The 20,473-nt window shown below is 40.4% G+C and overlaps 1 protein-coding gene across 1 annotated transcript in view; it reads right to left on the bottom strand.

Moving 5' to 3' along the window:
* LONP2 (lon peptidase 2, peroxisomal) overlaps positions 1-20,473 on the bottom strand; it is a 154,699-nt gene that overhangs the window by 9,747 nt on the left and 124,479 nt on the right. The window contains exon 12 of the mRNA XM_075537182.1: positions 9,138-9,280. Within this exon, the coding sequence (XP_075393297.1) occupies positions 9,138-9,280 (143 nt within the window). The remainder of the gene's footprint in view (positions 1-9,137; positions 9,281-20,473) is intronic.

The raw sequence follows: 20,473 nt of genomic DNA, 5'->3' as shown, positions 1-20,473 counted from the left end.
CTCCCCCCTCCTTCATGTGCCCTTGGTAATTTATACATCGTTATTTTGTCATATCTTGCCCTATCCGGAGTCTCCCTTCGCCCCCTTCTCTGCCGTCCATCTCCCAGGGAGGAGGTCACATGTGGATCCTTGTAATCAGTTCCCCATTTCCAACCCACTCACCCTCCACTCTCCCAGCATCGCCCCTCACACCCCTGGTCCTGAAGGTATCATCCACCCTGGATTCCCTGTGCCTCCAGCCCTCATATGTACCAGTGTACAACCTCTGCCCTATCTAGCCCTGCAAGGTAGATGGATCTATCTTCTGACTATCAAACACTGCTTCATTGCTATTTATAAAATGTTCAGTGACTAGTTTTCCAGCAGTTGACTGCCTCTTTCTTCTTTCTAGTCTGCTTTTGTCTGGAAGCTCTGCTGGAACTTGTCCACCAATGGCAGAGTGTCCAGCATCATAGCAACATGCAAGGCTCCAGAGAATGACAGAATGATGAATTAGAGGTTAAGATTGCAGATGCTATCTTATTTTAAGGGTTTAGATTGTAAGTGGAATTTATATGTGGTATCAAATTAAGTTAGTGGGCACTTGTTTCCAACACTAAACTGAAAAATCTATTGTAAAAGTCAGTTTTACAGAAGGGACTAAAAAAATGGAAAAATTACATTATCTTTCAATTCTATTTTTCTTTGATAAACTTTGGAAGGACATCAAGAACATTTCCAAAATATGTTTTGGAAATGATGGCAATGTATGTCCAAATGTGCTTGATACAACTGATGTATGGACTGCTATAAGAGCTGTAAGAGCCCCTATTTAAGAAAAAGACAGGAAAGAGGGCAAAGTAGAAGTCAGAAGAGACTCTGAAACGTGCTCTTGATAATGGAAGAATGATGAAATCAAAGAGTTGGATAGAAAAATTTAAGGGTAGTTCAAAAAGACAAAGTCAAATATTACGCAGAAATGTACAAAGGGCTAGAAGTAGAAAACCCAAAGGGAAGTACCTGCTCAGCATTTCTTTAACGGACGGAACAAGAAAAGATTCAAGCCTTGAGTTGAAATCTTTAAAGATTCTGTGCAAAAAGACTGATGAAGGAAGCAGCCAGCGAAGATGGAAAGAGTACACAGAGCCACTGTATTAAAAAGAGCTGATCAATATTCCACCGTTTCAGGAGGCAGCACATGAGTAAGAACCAATGGTGCTGAAGGAAGATGTTCAAGTTTCACCGAAACATTAGCCAAAAGCAAGGGTCCAGAAATGGATGGAATTCCAGTGGAAATGTTTCAGCAAGCTGCTAAGCACTGGAAGTCCTCTCTACGCCAAGTAGAAAGAACATGCTTTGAAAATGTTGAGGGCAACAAATGTACAAACTGGCTTGACACAATGGATGTGCGCATGGATTGTGAGGAGCTGAGTTGTATGAGCCCTCATAAAATGACAAAAAAAAGGGGGGGGGACATTCAAGGAAACAGCTGCCACTGTGGCTGCCTCAATGGACCCAAGCATAGAAACAATCAGATTGTTGTGGGACCGGGCAACACTTTATTCTGTTGTGCATAAAACTGCTATGAGTTGAACCGACTTGATGGCACCTAACACCAACGACATGGCCTGGCCAAAGAATAAACTGTCTCAGCAGATGGACAGCCAGAACACTCCTTAGAAGTGAGGATGGCCAGTGCTTTGGACATGGAGAGACCAGTGTAAGGATAAGGACATCAAGATTGGTAACGCAGAAGGGTCGTGAGAAAGAGGACGATTCTCTACAAGAAGGACTAACACAAAGACTGCCAACAAGGGGCTTAAACGTAACAAGAGTTACAGGATGGTGCAAGACCAGGACATGTTTTGTTCTGTGATACATAGGGTTACCATGAGTTTGACTGATAGAATGCAACCCACCAGTAAAATGGTACCTACCTCTTTAGATAAAAGGGCTTTTCATACACCACTGATAGCAGCCAATATTAAAATTTGAATAAAGGATTGAAGAACTCTTAAAATGAAAATTATGATTCTCCTTCCCCCATAATCAATAAAAATAATATAACCACAACCGAGTTTGTTGTTATTAAAGCGCTGTGATTTTATTCCTGCGTCCTTCCCGTACAGGCCACCCTTTGACCAGGTTCCAGTATGCACTTTTGAGAATGCATTTTACCTGAGTGAAGTCTGCTCTATGTAATGTCAAGTGCATGTAAGTAACATGCAGATTGCCTTGGGCCCTGTGGCTGCTCCCACTCATCCTCTTCCTGTGCCCAGAACCCCTATCTCCTTTTCTTTAAAGGTGAGCTTAAATGAACTTGTTTCTTTAGAAACTTTATTGTATTTGAAAAGGAGGCCTATGCTGTTTCTTTTGTAGTTGCTAATTTAGATTGTTCCTAGAAATTAGAAAGATTTCCATTTCTTCATCTATTAATTGAATTCTAGAAGGTAAAATCCACTTCTAGAAGTGTGCCTTCTACTCTTCCTCAATGCCAGTTTTCTAAGTTAGTATTTTTTTGTATTTATATTTGAAAAAAAAGTAGGGACAGAAAGGGGTAGTATAGAGTTATTGTACAAGAATAAAAAAGGATACAAGAATAAAGGATTACAAAACAACAGGAAGGTTTTGGTAGTTGGGGAAACATCTATGTTTTTATTTCCAGGGAGTAAGTTACAGGATCTAGATTTGCTCATGTTTTTGGTATGGGCCAGGTTTCATGGGAGATGCTTTCTGTCCCTTAATGCACCAAATTTAAGAATTAATAAGATACATCCAGTTATCCTCAGTGATGCTACCAACTGAAATGTTAGTATTTTAAGCCCACCAGCCACTCCACAGAAGACAGATACAAGAGTCTGCCTCCATAAAAAATGCAGCCTGGGAAACTTTCCAGGCAGTTCTGTTCTGCCCTATATAGTTGCTATGAGTCAATCAATGTGATGGCAACAGGTTCGTTTTTTGGTTTTGGTACCAGAGGAATATATCAAACTCAAGGAGGTTGGCTTATCATTTAGGGGTAAGAGGTTTCCTCGCTACTCCAAGACATCCTCTCTCCTTAATTCTGCGTGTCAGTAGCTTATGACAGCTGGCCTTACCATCTTCCTTTCTCCTAGAATAGTCGAAGAGTCATATCCTTCCTTAACATCCGTAACTCCTGCTACCACCATGGGTGTCTTCAATGAATAAATGGAGACTCATTCACAGCATGGCTTCTCAGTTTTTCTAAACACTTCCTTAATTTAGCCTCTCTTATTACCAACAGAAATGGTACGACTTCTGAAACAGGAAGTCTTAAACGTCCTCTTTCTCTGAGCATTACCACTTTTTTATTCTTGTTGCGTACTTGTACGCAAAACCATCAACTCTACCACTTCCTTCATTATACCCCAGCTTCCCTTTCTCCTTGTGTGGCCAACATCCCTTAGTTTTGTCCGTCTTTTCCTTGAAAATAACTCAGTATTCTTGTCTCCTTCTTCACGATACCCTCCAAAGGTATCTTTTCTCTTCGCACAGATCATTTCTTCCACTTGAGTTCTGGATCACAGTTCATTTCACTTTTCCCATGTCCGGCTCCTACTGCTACCATCTTTCCCTCCAGCAAAGTCAGTTTTGCTTTCTGTTACATTGGTCTTGAGAGCAAGATGCTATCTTAAAATGTCCTCTGTTGACCTTCATATTCCTTTTTAGCTACACCATCCCTCTGTAATCATTCTAAACCAGAAAAACAAAAACAAAACAAAACAAACGAACCTCTAAATTCCACGAGGGAGCTTGAAAAAGTTTGTGGAAAAATTCTATTATCTTTTATTTCCAATTCCCACTAACTTTCTGGATCCCCTTGCATTTCTTTATTGCCCATTCTCTCTTCAGCATACTCCAGCATCCTATCATTTTTTTGAACCCAGTCTTTCAAGATCACTGACAACCTCCATGCTGCCAAATCCAATACACAGTTTTTGAACTTACTTTCTTGATCTCACAATAAAAAGTAAACACTGATACTTTTTTTCTTGGAAGCATTCTGTTTTCTTGGCAATGCAAATTTCTTTTTTCCTCCTACCTGGTTTGCTTGTTCCTCCTTAGTCGCCTACGGAGTGCTTCAGAGTCTGTGCCTGGGCTGCTGCTTTTCTTTGTACATTTCCCCTGAAGTGATCACAATATCTGTGGGTTTTAAATAGCCTCTATTTCATGCTAACTCTAATTATTATCTCCATCTTGGATCTATCCATGTGCAGTTATCTCTACTTAGATGCTTCACAGATATATGAAACAACATGTTCAAAATTCAAGTTTTCATTTTCTTTAAAGCACTTTTATTGCAAAATATCCCTTCCTCGACTAGTCTGTCCCACCCTCATTAAAGGGCACTTTTTCTCTCTAGTTAGAAGCCGATAGCTTCTCTTTATTTGGTTTCCTTCATTCTGCATGTGTCATCCACCATCAAGTATATCTCTAAAATATATCTCAGATATATCTAAAGTAGATATTAAGTAATTATTAACTATGTTAGTAGCATCTTGCTTATTTTCCTCAAAGCATCAATCTCAATTTGTAATTATTCTTTACTTATTTGTTTTTATTAATCATTTTATTGGGGCTGTTAAAAAACTTACAACAATCCACCATTCAATTGTATTAAGCACATTTGTACATATGTTGCATCAGCATTTCTAAAACTTTTTTTTAAATTTATTTTTTTATTCCCTCCTCTAAATAAGCTCAATGAAGTAGAGCTCCTATCTTGCTGGCTAACTACTGGAGCAGTTCATAATCTGAAATGGTATGGGAGAAGAGTGAAGAAAGAAAGTACAGGGCTTGGAGTCAGATCATTTGCGTTTGAATACTGGTTCTGTTAGTTGCACCTTATATGAATTTGCAGAATTCATTTAGTTTCTTTAAGCTTTTCCCGGTGTGTAAAGTGGAAGAAGAATTGTAGCACAGTGTATGGTCTTAAGTACAACACCGCCAATCTGACTTCTACAAATGGAAACGGTGAGGCAGAGTCTGGCGAACTAATTGGGACTGATGGCCATCACACCAAGGAGCTCTGGTGGAATAGTGGGCTAAGGGTTGGGCAGACTGCAAGATTGCTGGTTCAAATCCACTAGCAGTTCTGTGAAGAAAGATGAAGCAGTCTGTTCCTGTAAAGATTTACTGTCTTGGAAACCCTATGGAGCAGTTTCATTCTGTGCTATAGGGTTCTCCATGCATTAGAATCGATTCAATGGCACAGATTTTGGGTTGGTTCCGGTTAGCACACCCTGACAGGTAAGGAAAAAATCGTAGTCTATCAAGTGAAGTCTCTTTCAAGTGTGGATAAAATGAAAAATTATTGTAAACGTTCACACTCCAGATCTTAAATTCTAAGACACTGGTTAAAGTGAGTAAAGTGCTACCTGTGATAATATCACTCTACCGTTCAGATTCACATTGGTAAAGGCCGAAATTATAATAGCTCAAGTTCTCAGAAAAATAGCATTTATAATAGTATTAAGCAATAAAAGTGTTCATTTCTGTTCTTTTCGCTCTCTCCCCCAAACTCCAACAAGACTACCTACCAGCAGTGCACCTACACAAAACAACAGCAGAAATAGATGGGACAGAAGAGTAAATGCACTCGAAAATTGGACATCTTTTGTTTTTACTTCTTGTTGCAAGGAACTGCTGGAATATACTTTTTCTGGAAAGTCTTAAGAAAAGGCCTATATGACACACAGGAAACAGAGCCTATTTTAGTACATCTTCATTTCCCAAATCATCGAATTCTCGCAGAACAGTTTAGCAGATTTTGCACCCTTTCTCAACCACAAGTTTTTGCTTAAGTTCTCTCAAAACTTCACAATTTAAATCTTTGAACTTGTTTGAATTCAAATTATGGAAATACCCAATCTGACTCTACTGTTTATTGTGAAGGGTAAACCAGTTATACTCTTATCATTCCGGGCTTTGGAGAGAGGCCCATTAGTGTCCATGTTCAGCTCAGACAAAGCAGATAAGCAAGATGAGATTGAGGAAACCATATTCGCTGAGGATGTTTCAAATATCAATTGGACAGATCATCTTCTGCATAATTAATTGTATTTATCTTCTAAAGAGTTACTTTTTTCATTCAGCTGGGATGACTAAGTTTATGAACGAGGAGTAGATGATAAAGCTTATGAATAAAAATGGTAAACTCAGCCACATTACACACTTTCTAGGAATTTACCTTAAAAACAAAACAAAAACATGTAAGCATCTAGAAAATATAAATATATCAAAATGTCTTCAGTAGTCACAGATTGAAACACCTATTTCCTAGTTCCCTCACCTGGTTATGGGTATCAGGCCTTTAGGCAGTTATGACAGAAAGTTATACGGTATTTGGCCAGGAAACCAGATATACGGCAGAAATGCATGCAGGTTTAACCACAGAGCAACTTTCAGCAGGTTCCTGGAAGATGGCGCCTGGGTCAAGACCAGCAGCAGTCTGAATGGGTTACTCTAAAGTGAAGCATGTATGTACGAGTTGATTTCCTAGCTCTTTCCCTTACCTACCATAAAGACTCAATGACCTCCTAATTTCTTTCCCAGTCCTTATAGTGTAAATAGATCGTGGTACATACATCTAATAGAGTACTACGCATCCCTAAAAAGCAGTGATGAATGCATGAAGCACACTGTCGCATGGGAAGAACTGGAGAAAATCATGCTAAGCCAAGCAAGCCAGGCACAAAAGGCCAAGTACAACATGAGTCTACTGAGGTAAGCTTAAAAAACACAAGGGACATAGGGGAAAAGCCACCAAATACATAAATCCCTGGGGCGAGATACTCTGGCAGGGGTCAGACCCAACCCAGGGATGCATATGGCAGCCAAAAAAAGAGGGGAAAAGAAAACACAAGACAAAAGGACATGGAGAGTAGGGAACAGGGCGCGAACCCACCGCTGGGGAGGTATTCCTTATGTCTCCACAGGAAAAGGAGAGAGACCAGACCTCAACTTGGTATGCCAAGCCTTGAGGGCAACACGCTGGCATGAAGCTGCGACCTAACAGTGAGGTCTTCAGGGCCAGCTCCAATCCCAACTATGCTGAACCCCTCCCCAGAAGATTGCACTACGGAGACATCACTGAAGAAACAGCTTAGAGAGGGTGGCAAGTCTGCCCAGACCACACAGGAGCAAACTAAGAGGGAAGAGAGATAGAGAGATAGAGAGAAAGAGAGAGAGTGAGAACGAACCGCATCCTGGTCCACTAAGCCTTGAGAACTACACTCCTCCTTGGAGCAGCCAAGGCACAGAGAGACCACAGGGCTGGCCCCACCATGAGACATGACATCCATCACTGCCCGCAGCACTGCCAGGGATAGCACTGGAGACAGTGTGGGAATTGTGCCCGGTCTCACACCCCCCACATCCGGGCAAAACACGAAGGGAGCACAAAAGAGCAGCTTGGGGAGCAAAGCAATGAAGTCCCCAAAGAATCCCGAAAATAGACTTCAGACTTGGAGGGCAGGGCTTGGCATCTCATCAAACTCGATTGGAAAACATACATAAGGGTCAGCAGACAAATCTGGAACTACTTATAGCCCCCTCCCCCACTCCCTTTTCTTCTTTTTTTCCCCATGTCTATCTATATAAGATAGGCAAGATAAATAATCCTGAGGAGAAAAAAAAGGGACCAGTGGTTCTGGGGAAAAAGGAAAGAGTGGGATGTGGGAAAAAGGGAGGAGGGACCCAACAAACCCAGGGACAAGGGAACAAGAGATCTAAAATTGATGGAGAGGAGGGTGTAGAACGCCTGGGGCTTGATCAAGGGGGATACAGCAGAGAGGAATCACTGAGTGCCTAATGAACGTGATAGTGGGATAGTGGAAAGTAAAAGGAAATAGAAGCAAGAACGAGGAAGCAAAAGACATTTCTAGAGGTATAAATATAGGCATGTATATGTATAAATATATTAATATTATATGGTAAGGATATAGGGCTTTGTACATATAGCCCTATGTTAAGTATCAAGGTAGCAGACAGACATTGAGTCTCTACTCAAGTACCCTTTCAACGCAAGAACACTTTGTTCTAATAACCTGGCAGTCTGTGATGCTCACCTTCCTGACACAATCACTTTAGTCAAAATGGGCACATAAGCAAATGTGGAAAATAAAGCTGATGGTGCCCGGCTATTACAAAATATAATGTCTGGGGCCTTAAAGACTTGAAGACAAACAAGCGGCCATTTAGCAGGGAAGCAACAAAGCCCCACATGGAAGAAGCACACCACTATGTATGGTCATGAGGTGTTGACAAGATCAGGTATCAGGCATCAGAAGACCCCAAACAATCACATCGATGTGAACGAGGGTGGGGTTGGAGTGGAGACTCAAAGCCCATCTGTAGAAAACTGGACATCCCCTCACAGAAGGGTCACAAGGAAGGGAACGAAACATACAACATTCCTCCAGTTCTTTAATGCTCCCCTCCACTATCATGACCCCATGTATATTTTACAAATCTGGCAAGACCACAGCATGTACAGTGGTACAGATAAGCGTTCTTGACACATGGAATCAAGGGCAATTAAAACCCTTCAGGATACCATGACAGGAGGGGGAAGGTGGGGGCGGGGGAGAAGTGGGAACCGGTTGCAATGATCAACATATAACCCCTCCCCAACCCCATGGGTGAACAACAGGAATGTGGGTGAAGGGAGATACTGGATGGTGTAAAATATGAAAATATAATAATTTATCATTTATTAGGAGGTCATGAGGGTGGGAATAGAGGAGCTGTTGCCAAGGGCTCAAGTAGAAAGAAAATATTTTTAAAATGATGATAGCAACATATGTACAAATGTGTCCGGTACAATTGATGTATGGATTGTTATAAGAGCTGTAAAAATTATTTATGTATAAAAAAATCCTTAAAGCACATACAGTAGAAATGTAAAAGTTCTCAGGAGAGAATGGGAGAAAGTCAGAGGTACTATTCTCAGAAAAGAAATGAAGAGCAAAGACTAGAAAGCAATACTATCCAGAAAACAAGTTTCCAATCAAATGAAATTCATTCTCCCAAAACATAACTCTACTCCTTCAAGTAAACCAGTGTAAACTCCAGAGTCAACCAGAGTTTACTCCACAGTAAACCCCAGTGAGTACTAAAGAAATGAGAATGCTTACCTCCATTTCATACATCGGGGGTCCAAGGATGTCTTTCAGAGCGTGGAAATCAATCAAAATCGGCATTTCAGGTGGCAGGGCCAAGTCAGTAGTGTCACTGATAGATTCAGGCTTTGCATCTTCTATGATGTGTTCTCTGCAACCTATGAGAGAAAACTTTATTGAGAACTTGTAAGAACTTTGCATGCTTCAAAATCCATTAGCAGGAAATATAGAAAATTAGATGGACTTCGACAATGCAGTCCCCTTTATGCATTTATTATAGGCGGGGAATTTACTCTTGCATATACTGCATACACTCGAGTATAAGCTGACCTGAATATCAGCTGAGGCACCTAATTTTACCACAAAAACAGCATTAAAAATGTGCTGAAAAACTCAGCTCATACGCGAGTATATACGGTATGTGGAAGCTATGCAGAAAAATAATTTTCAACAACCCTTTGTGAAATCGTCTTGTTCATTTACTTTGATTTGTTTATTGTTGATCTCATCCCAATATTGGAGGGAGCTCCATGGGGGTAGCTATGGCCTTTAGAAACCAGATATGGAAAGCCTAGAATGATATACTTGACACACCTCATCTTCTACATGCAGCCAGACAATCTGATGTGACCGTGGATGTAGGAAGTAAAGCATACATATTGATAAAAGGTATAATTACTTATTCAAGACTTGGATACTCCGGACTGAAAGTGCACCTGGAAGTGGCTAAGTCTGCAGGAATTATGTTGCGGGCACAGGAGTACTGACCTCGTAGAAAGAAAAGTAGTAGTGACTGCGACCCAGCCCCGTTACCAATCCCTCTGACCACAATCACAACAGAAGGAGCCACGGAGAAAGGGGAAAAAACAACAAGGTGAAACGTTATGAGCAGACCAGCTCTACTCCGATAGACTGGAAGCGCTCCCGTGATTATGGCTCCTCTACGTCCTGTAACTTAGCCGCTCCCGGAGACCATCTTTCAGTCACACAAGGGCCTGTCGAATGAACACCACCCTAGAAGCATATGCTGCACAGGAAAAAAAATATGCTCCACTGTCCAAGGCCAAAAACAGACATTTGGCCCTTGCAACCAATGTCAAAAAAAAATTTGTGCATAAATTACTGAATGGAAAACAAATGTGCTCTATAAACTTTCACCTAAATGACAAATGCATTTTAATACGTTTTCTATAATTGGATCTAGTTTTAACGTTTTTAGACTTCATAATTAATTTGACAACTGACTTCCCACTTGGAAAGAACTACAAGAAAACGTATAAGCCAAGTGAAGAAAATAGCTATTCAAAGGGACACACTTTTGTACGTTTCCACTCTGACTTCTGCTATACAGCTGCTCCATTCTTCTGTCTGCATCTGCGAAAGGAGGAGACAGCTCATCTACAAGTTGGCTGGATTGTACTGCCTGCACAGCAATGGCCAGTGTTTCCTACTCGGGGCGCTCCCACAACTGAGAACCCACTCACATTCAAACCGGGGTAAACCTGACAGGCAGTGGTCCCTTTGGTGAAACAGTAACCCCAATGCTCCTAACCATTGCCCAGTGTCTTCATCAAACACTTCCATTCCTTTATTGCCTTGGTCACCAGCCCATACCCAACTAGCTGAGCAAACTGTAACACCCTGAGGTAAGCTGAACTTGAGTAGATCCGGTATCATTTTTCCATGCAGCCAAAGTGACATGTTAGTCCAGGGTGAGTAGTGAAACAAATCCAGAGACACTCATATGTATATAAGAGAGAGCTTTAAATCAAAGAGCAATTGTATATTGAGAAAGCATCTCAGTCCAGGCCAGATCAAGCCCACAAATCAAATATTAGCCCGTATGTCCGATACCAGTCTGTACATTCCTCTTCAGACTCAACAAAGCACATGCAATGATGCCAAATGCAGGGGATCACAGGCTGGTGGATGAAAAGTCTTGTGGATCCAGTGGCAATAGAAGCATCTCTAGGGCCCTGACTGCCATCAGTGTGGCTCCATGTGGCTTGTAGCAGTAAGATGAAGCAGAGAGAGCATGTCCCACCTCCAGGGAGGAAAAATAAGCTCCCAGAATCCTCCTGGTGGGTGTTAACTTATGACCCGATTGACAGGCTAGCCTCCACCCCTCAGCTCAAGTTGCCAGGAGATTATGTAACTGCCACATGACACATTGGAACATTTTGAACAATCTCCCCATGCTTTAGAAGCATGTTACGTAGGACCAGGGAAAGCACACATTTGGATAAAGGAGGCCAATAGGCCACACACAAAAACTCTTAAAACCACAGAACCTAATGCTTCAGGCAATGCTCTCCTACAGCAAAGTGAACAAGTATTTACAGCAGTAAGCAAAGTGCCATCTCACAAAGAAGTTGGTCAAGAAAGAAGGCCCAGCTCTAGGCACAGCTTTAAATTCTCAGTTCTACGGCGGGTGAAAACAAGCACAGCAAAATGTGTGTGTTTTAGGGCACTGACTACATTTTCAAGTTGTGTGACTATTGTGGAAGGTTTTCCCAAATTATTCTAACGACTGTTAACATAAACTCCCCCTACGCTTCTCATCTCATCTTTCAGAGTTGCTGTTGTCAATTTCTATCTCACGTAGGTAATTTTTCACATGCATATTCTATACTAATTAAGCTAAAATGTTGTTTGGCTTAAAGATAACTTCAAGGAAGTTTTGATGTATGGTTTAAGTATTACCTCAGGGTCACAGATTGGTTAGGTGGGTAAGGAAAGCTACCCAACCTGAGTGGCCCTAGGAAATCAGGACTCATTTACTGTATATACTCGTGTATAAGCAGATGTGAATATCAGCTGAGGCACCTAATTTCACCACAAAAATTGCATTAAAAATGTGCTGAAAAAAAAACATGGCTTATACACGGGTATATATAGTATTTATTTTTTTTGTTAGGAAGCTACTTATATGGATATGGCCAAAAGTGCAGAAAGTAGCCTACGGACAAGTTATTCGCTGAGGTATTATTTGTAATAGTATCGTTTGTATCTAAAATACCCAATATTAGGAACATGGTCAAGTAAAGTGTGGTATACCCATTCAATGTATGCTACACAGCCACTAAAAATGTTTCCCAAATAGTTTTAATAATGTTAGAAAATTATTTTGAAACAAGGTTACATTGGGAAAGTCTTTACGTTTTAGCTGGCATACTTTTTACATATCTATAATTGAATTTAATGATATAATTCAAATACTAACAGATGCTATCCCAAATTACAAGATTAAGATAATATGAACTGGACCAGTAAATAAATCTCCAATCTTAGCTTTAACTTCCTAATGCCCTTGAAGAAAGTTACTTTATATTTTGTATTTAGTTTACTAATTAATAAAACAGGTATAATTACAGTACCCTCAGAAAGGCAGTTCAAATCTTACAGGTACATTATGGGAGAAAAATGAGGCTAGCTGCTCCTATTAAGATTTACACAGCCTTAAACACTCTATACCAGGTTTCTGTGGGATGAAAGATACTCAGTGGGCTTTTTTAAAGCCCAGGATTGCTGGGAGATTTTAATTATGCTTAAATCCTTAAGCTGTACAGATGAAAAGAAAATGCTTTGAAAATTATGGCATTGTACGTGCAAATGTGCTTGACACACTGGATGAATTTATGGATTGTGATAAGAGATATAAGAGACCCCAATAAAAGTATTAAAAAAAGATGTACAGATGAGAGCTATTATTAGGTCCTTTTTAGAATATTTCATACGTAGACTTTTAAGACTCATTTGTCTTTACTCCACGGATCTTTCATTAGAAAACTAAGTGCCCTCTTTATTCTTATTCTGTACTTGGCTCTGTAGTCAGGGCGCTGGGACCACAGTCACATGATGGCCTCAAGGCTCAGCACAGACCAGTGGCGACTAGAATTTGTTTATAAGGTCCATATTAGTAAACTCATGGTTCCTTCAAAGGAAAAGGGATCTTAGCTTCTCAGTTATCACTTGAAATTTTGTTTAACACCATTCTGTAGGAATAATGGCAGTTTGGTTCTCAGGAACCCTTTGACTTCAAAACAAATATTTACTATGCTCTCATATTTGAAACCAAATTCTTACCCTTCTCCCTCTAAAAAAAGGCCCAAAGGAAAAATACTCTTGAGATGTGGAATAATTTCCAAGTAATTTTTGAACATGATATAAAAGATAAACTTTTCCATTACTAAATATTGTAATTTAGAATATATAGTCACAAACATAAGAAAAATAAAGTAATATTCCAATCAATCAGTTACTGGTCCCTGTTGGTGCTGTTAGGCAAGAGCTGGGTTGCTAACGGAAAGGCTGTCAGTTCAAACCTACCACCAGCAACTCAAGTTGTTCCTGTAGATGTACAGCCTCAGAAACCCTATAAAAGGTTCCTGTGAATTGGTACCTACTTGTAGCCAGTGGGGTTAGATTTTATATTCTGATCACCATTTTAATTCTTCAGACTCCCAAGAAATCTTTCTGAATTCCTTTTCTCTAACTAATTCATTCACTACTTTGGGACAAGAGCACTAACAGTGGCAAGTAAATAATATTGTAGCATCTCAAAAGTGGCAATATTGTGCTGCTAGGATTAAATTAAACATAAAAGGAAAAAAGATTTCAAGGCTCTTTTGTATTACTATTCTATTTCATGTAACTGCTACCTATTAAATTTATCAAATAATTTCAAATCATGTAAGGGATACCCAACAAAACCCAGAAAAAGCTCCCCTGGGCAGAGCTTTCACAGTGTGCATTTTTCCTGCCAGGCCAGCATCAAGCACCCAGTGGCATCGCCTGGGAAGGTTCTCTTTGGTCACAGTGAATTTTTTGTAAAAGCAGTTTCGCTCAGACGTCATTGTTTTTTTGTTTTGTGATGGCTGATTTAAAAGAACAGCATGTGGCTATGAAATTTTGTTTCCTGCTTGGTAAAAAATGCCGAAACTGTTGTGATATTGAACACAGCTTACAAGGACAATGCTGTGTGAAATGTTGATTGATAACAAACCTCGTTCTGGATGTCTGTCAACCTACTGAAAGGCCGAAAATGTCCACAAAATGTGTGCACTTGTGCTCAAAGACTGACGATGGACCACTGAAGAGACGGGGAACTTATCTGGATATAGTAGAGCTCAGTTCAGTGAATTTTAATGAGGATTTGGGAATGAGAAGGGTCGCTGATAACTTTGTGCCCCGGTTCTAACTGACCAGGAAAAAGAGTGTCACATGGAAACATGCTGTGCTTTGAAAGAACAGTTCAGAAGCAAGCCAGACTTTTACCCCAAGGTCATTACTGGTGACAAGACATGGTGCTATTCTTCCAACATCCAAAACAAATATCAATCAAGTCAGTGCAAGATGCCATCGTCACCTCATCCAAAAAGAGCACATCAAGAAAAATCGAAGATTAAGATGATGCTCATTTGTTTTTTGTGTGAGGGGGGCAGTGCATTTGGAGTTCATTCTACCAGCTCAGACTATTAATCAAGCTTTCTATTTAGAGGTTCTGAAGAGATTGTGTAATAGTGTGCGACAAAAATGGCCTGATTTGTGGCAGAAGGGGGACTGATTTTTGCCACCACAACAATGCACCTGCTCACACAGCCATCGCAGTGTGCCAGTGTTTGGCAAAAACATGCCTCTATTGCCCTACATAACTTACTCACCTGACTTCGCTCCAGGTGACTTTTTGTTTCTGTGAAAGAAGAGGTGAAGAAGAAAAAAAAGGGAGGTGCTGTCAGCCATCCAAACAGATGAGTTTGAAAAATGTTTCTAAGAATGGAATCACAGATTTGACAAATTTATTAAGTGTGATGAAGAGTACTTTGAAGGTGATAAAGTTGTTTTTTTTAAAAAAATTTAGGGGGTGAGGGGAGCGGGGAGGGAGGGGGAGGGAAAAAAGGGAAAATGAGCTGATTCCAGGAACCCAAGTGGAAGGTGAATTTTGAGAATGACGAGGGCAACGAATGTATAAGGGTGCTTTACTCAATTGATGTATGTATGGATTGTGATAAGAGTTGTATGAGCCCCAGTAAAATGATTTATTAAAAAAAGGAAAAAAAATACATAGCTTTGAAAAAAATCCAGTTATTTTTTGGGGGTACCCTCTAATATTGTTAAAAATGTCATTTTTAGATGTTGATAGGAAAGAACCTGGAAAACAAAACGAGTAGCATAAGGTAGAACAATCCACCCTATTTAAAAATAAAATAAAATGATTTTTCACTTAAAAGAAATAAAATCGGTTTGAAAGCGGGAGGACGGTAAAACACCTTAGCTGATTTACTCTGATCAGATCCTCCACGCTCTTCCACAGCTAGGAGCGACCTGTTGGGTGTGGGATCCAGCATATGCGAAGATGTTCAGAGCATAAGCAGGAGTTGACTGGCCCAGGGCTGCGGTACTGATGCTGGCCACGTTGACGGTGAGACAGGGGCTGAGCCATACTCTGGAGTTGATGACGCCACAGTTACTGTGCAGAGAAACTCTACAGCTAGAGGCTCCTTGCAAGAAAGGATTAGGTGTAAGCAGCAGTTACTAGGAAACCACCAAGTGTTCTTTTCTACTTATTTTTTCTTCTGCTACAGGGAAATTATTTAAGTGAAAGGTCCAAGAACCAAAGAGATGGAGGCATCGTAATGGGACTTAAGGAACAAGGATGAAAACAACATTACACTCATAGAGACTTTATAGGACAGCGTAGAACTGCCCCTGTGAGTTTCTGAGACTGTAACTCTTTATGGGGGCAGAAAGCGCAGTCTTTCTCCCAAGGAATAAGGGTAACAGGGGGTTCCACAGCTGAGGATGTTCCAGTAGGGTAAAAGTAAAAACAAATGCTCCTTGTTTTAGAATAAAACTTGTAGCTGACTGGTGTCTATTAGCAGGTGATTCAACCAAGGTAACGTAGATAGAGGCTAGAATGCAAAAAGTCTACCAATACTAAGGAAAAAGTCCCCAGCATATAGCAAAATTAAAATCTCCTTAACTACAAGTATCCCCGGGATATTTATAATTATCTTTACTCAAGTTGGAAAACTTTAGTAAACACTTATGATCTACTCTGCTTAACCTGAAGCATACGCCACACTCAAGCCCAACCAGATGAGCTAAGAAGCTAAATTTTGCATAGAGGCAATCTTATTGTTAGGTGCCATCCAGTTTGTTTCGACTCCTGGTGAACCTATGTACACAAAATGAACACTGCTTGGTTCGTTGCCATCCATCCTCACAGTAGAGTAGCTGCTGAGTTTCAAATGGGTGCCAATCCACTGGGGTTAGAATCCTGGCTCTGAAATTACTAGCTGTGAACCTAGGGTAAATTACTGAACCGGGTGTGCCTTATTTTCTTACCTGCAAAATAGAGCTGAAAACAGAACCCATAACTCAACGGATCATTAGAGGACTTAATGAGTAAATACATGAAAAATGCTTAGAGTAAGTTTAAGTAGTAGGCCTTTATAAATGATAATTACCCTTCTTGCCTGGATTATCACAATCTCCTACTAATTGGGCTTTCTGCTTAGTTTTCCTATAATCCATTTTATTCACTACTTCTCATTTTTCAGAACTCTAAAATACCACTTCCAAACTTAAGCATCTTTGCTAGATTTTAGTCACAAATTAAATCCCTACACTCCTATGAGTTACATTCAATATCCATCCCAATATTCTGCCAAATAAAATAACCTTTCTAATCTTATTTCTCATTGTTTCTAGAAAATTTCTCAGACTGAAGATATCACCATAACCCAGACATTGATTAAAATATTGTTCAAATAAGCAATATTTAGGGAACACGAACTGGGTAAAATACTGGGTTCCAGTTTCCTCGTGTGTAAAAATAAAGTCAGACTAGAGGAAACTCACCACAGTACTTCATATAAACACTCCGTCATGATCTGTTGAATGACATTTGGAAAATTTAATTCTCTAAATTTTAATAACATCTGTGAATAAATGACATATTGCTAAAATTTTTAATTGGTACTTTTATTTTCCCAAAGTACTGTTCTTAATGTTAATTTTATTGAGTAAATACAAATATGTTTAAGCAAAATTATTACTGAGTGATTAAAAAAATTAAGCACTGATTTTTTTCTAACAGATGAATCACATGTGACACTGAGTTCTTGTATTATTAAATGAAAGCAAAATGAAACTTGCTTCATTGTAATTTTACCACAGTTCAGTTTGCTGAAGTGTGAGTATCTGTGTGGAGAGTACAGGCGCTATGCTACCGAGTACAGTACTGTCTGCCTGGCAGAGATGGCATGTATGAATCAAAAAGGAAGAACGATGTTTACTTTTCAACTCTTCAGCATACATGTGTATGTGTATATTCAGCTTTTGTTTGGGGGGAATAGAATAGTTTGTAAGGTTGTAGTTATAAAAACAGGTTTTTTTAGCCGAGTCAACTTTGGAAAGTGAGATGACATGTTGACATTATAAGTGATTTTGTCAATTTTTATAATTATTTACCTTTAAGCCAACTGAGTATAGATACAAAGTGTCTTGAAAGCCTTCTTTTCAGAAGCCAGAAAAGGAGACAACATGGTATCTTAAAAACATATTAGAAATGTTTCCTAAATGTTTCCAATTGTATGTTAACATTTAAGATAAAGAAGTTGAACATTTCCAGGAAACGATCTCCCTAGCAGAGTGAGTGTGCTAGTGCAGTTGAGTTCAAGTTGCAGACTGGGGCTGCCAAGATATTTGTGCTATCATCATTTTTTCTTTTTTTAAGAAACTGGTTGAATGGAGGACTCTATGAATCTATAAATTGAATGCCAAGAAAAACCTTCGTGCAGAGAAAGCCAAAGACTATTGGAGAGTACTTTCCAGATCTCTGTCTAAGTGTTGGCGGCTGAGTCCAGAGGCATCGGAGAGCGTGGCATGGGACCACGAGACAGAGCAAGAGGAGCATTACCACGGGACTACGGAGTGTGAAACAGGGTGACAGTGGACTTCAAGCAGAAGCCAAGGGACCATGTGGCTGAGAGGCTGTGGACTGGGTAGACTTGGCTGCTGGCTAAGGAGAGGTGTTAATGTGAACAATAACTGTAACCTTATTGTTTAATAAGTTTGACTGTGGTAGCCTATTAACTTCCCTAAAAAACCCCTACAGTTGCATCTACGAGTTCTATGTAGCCATTGCTGACAATTTATTGAACCCAGCAGAGAAGCAGATTTCTGTGGGAGCTGTCAGAGTAGGTAAGATCGAGTGTGGAGGCACGTCTGACTCTGGCCAGTTGGCAACAGGAAGCCAGAGGAGATTTGGGCCCTCCCTCCTCCCTCCACTCCCCTCTCCCTGCCAACATCTACTGCAGGATACAACATGCTTAACGAATATCCTGGCCACGTGAAAAGGATTTGGTGCAGAAAGTCTTACTCTCCAGATCTAAATGTATTATCATCTTGGATTGTTTGCAACGAGACCTGGTAGCATAAGGCCCCTCGTGGGGCTGCTAATCACAGATAAGGCTTTCTACTCTTGTAGAGAGACAGTCTTTGAAACCCGCAGGTCCAGTTAGTTCCACCCTAACCTACAGGTTTGATATGAGTCAGAATCAACTTGATGGCAGTGAGTCTGAGTTTGTTTGAATTGTTTGGAAAATCCAATTAGCTGTAACACAACCTGTGGCTCATAGCCATTGAGTCAATGCTGACTCATAATGACCCCCTGTGGGTTTCCGAGACTATGATTGTTTACAGGGGTAGAAAGCCCATCTTCCACAACACAACAACATATGGCATTTCAACACTCCCACACTGGTCGATTTGCTTAAATAGCAGACACATTTCCCCCACGCAGCATATTCTGACCAACCGTGTGGTACTAGAAGAATTTAAGTTAATGAACATGGAATGTTGTTGTTAGGTGCCTACCAGTCAGTTCCGACCCATAGCAGCCTCATGCACAACGGAACAAAGCCCTGCCTGGTCCCGCGCCATCCTCACAATTGTTCCTGTGCCCGGGCCCACTGTTGCAGCCGTGGTGTCCATCCATCTCGTTGAAGGGCTTCCTTGTCTTCCCTGCCGCTCCACGTTACCAAGAATTACGTCCTCCAGCGAGTGGTGTCTCCTGACAGTATGTGCAAAGCATGTAAGACGAAGTCCTGCAATACTAGCCTCCAAGGAGCATACTGGCTGTACTACTTCCAACACAGACTAGTTTGTCCTTGAAGCACTTTCAATATTCTTCTCCAGCACCACAATTCAAATGTATTAATTCTTCTTTTTTTTTTTTGGGTCTTCCTTACTCAATGTCCAACCTTTACAAGTATTTGAGGAGTACTCAACAAATGGGGGGAACCCCCTCAATAAAAGCAACTCCCGCCCAACTCTCTGCCGCTGAGTTGATGCCAACTCACAGTGAGCCTAGAGGACAGGGGAGAACTGCCCCTGTAACAAGGGCTCCTTATGAGAAGAACTCATGTTGTAAAATTCCGATATAGTTGAACACTGACGTTTTCTAGAAATGGCACACCGAGGAATTAAGGATATTTTTAGGTAGTTTATTCCACTGGTGGGTGGCACAGTGGTTGTGTTGGGCTGCTAACTGCAAGGTCATCAGTTTGAAAGTACCAGCAGGTCTGCAAGAAAAAAACACGAGGCTTTTCCGTCTCGGAGACGCAGGGGAGCAGCTCTACTCTGCCTTAGAGGGTTACTAAGTCAGAACTGATCCAGAGGTAGGGGGCTGGGTTCTTCTACTACATGAGGTTGCTTTTACTTTCCTACATAAGGCAAACATACTAAAGAAACAATACAAGTCAAAGGAAACGCTGTCAAGATGGAATCCAGATTGAACAGTGATTGTCATAGAATTGGGAGTCTACTGACTTAGCTAGCCTAATGTTCTGTGATCAGTACAAGTCCTAGGAAATCTTCCCTGATATCATGTTTTAAAGCTCATGCCTCATAACCCTACAACTAGTCCCTTTTCCAATGTAAAGATTTGATTTTCCTATAGACCAGAATATAGGTAGCCAAGATATGAACTGGGCAAGGCATCCTGTAATTTTTCACAAGTAGTATGCCCAGACATGTAACATATACTTAGCATGTCCACAATATAATGCATGATGGGGTCGTGTGGTTGAGGAGGAAAAAAGACATGACACATATGATCTGTGTAAAATATGGTCATGCTCATTGGGGGAAGTAATAAAGGAGGTTATAAAGTGATCCAGGTCAAATTAGATGTCTATTGATGGTTCTATTCAAATAAAATTTTATAATAGTCAATTACACGATGAGTGGTGTCCTAAAGGCTATACATGTTGGCAATTTCACAGGCTTTTTCCTGTTTACTTTGTTTATTATCATTACTTCTGTCCAACATGTATCTGAGTTAG

Source organism: Tenrec ecaudatus, chromosome 18 (genome assembly GCF_050624435.1).
Source record: "Tenrec ecaudatus isolate mTenEca1 chromosome 18, mTenEca1.hap1, whole genome shotgun sequence".
Taxonomy (NCBI): Eukaryota; Metazoa; Chordata; class Mammalia; order Afrosoricida; family Tenrecidae; genus Tenrec; species Tenrec ecaudatus.
This window is presented reverse-complemented; position numbering and strand designations above follow the sequence as displayed.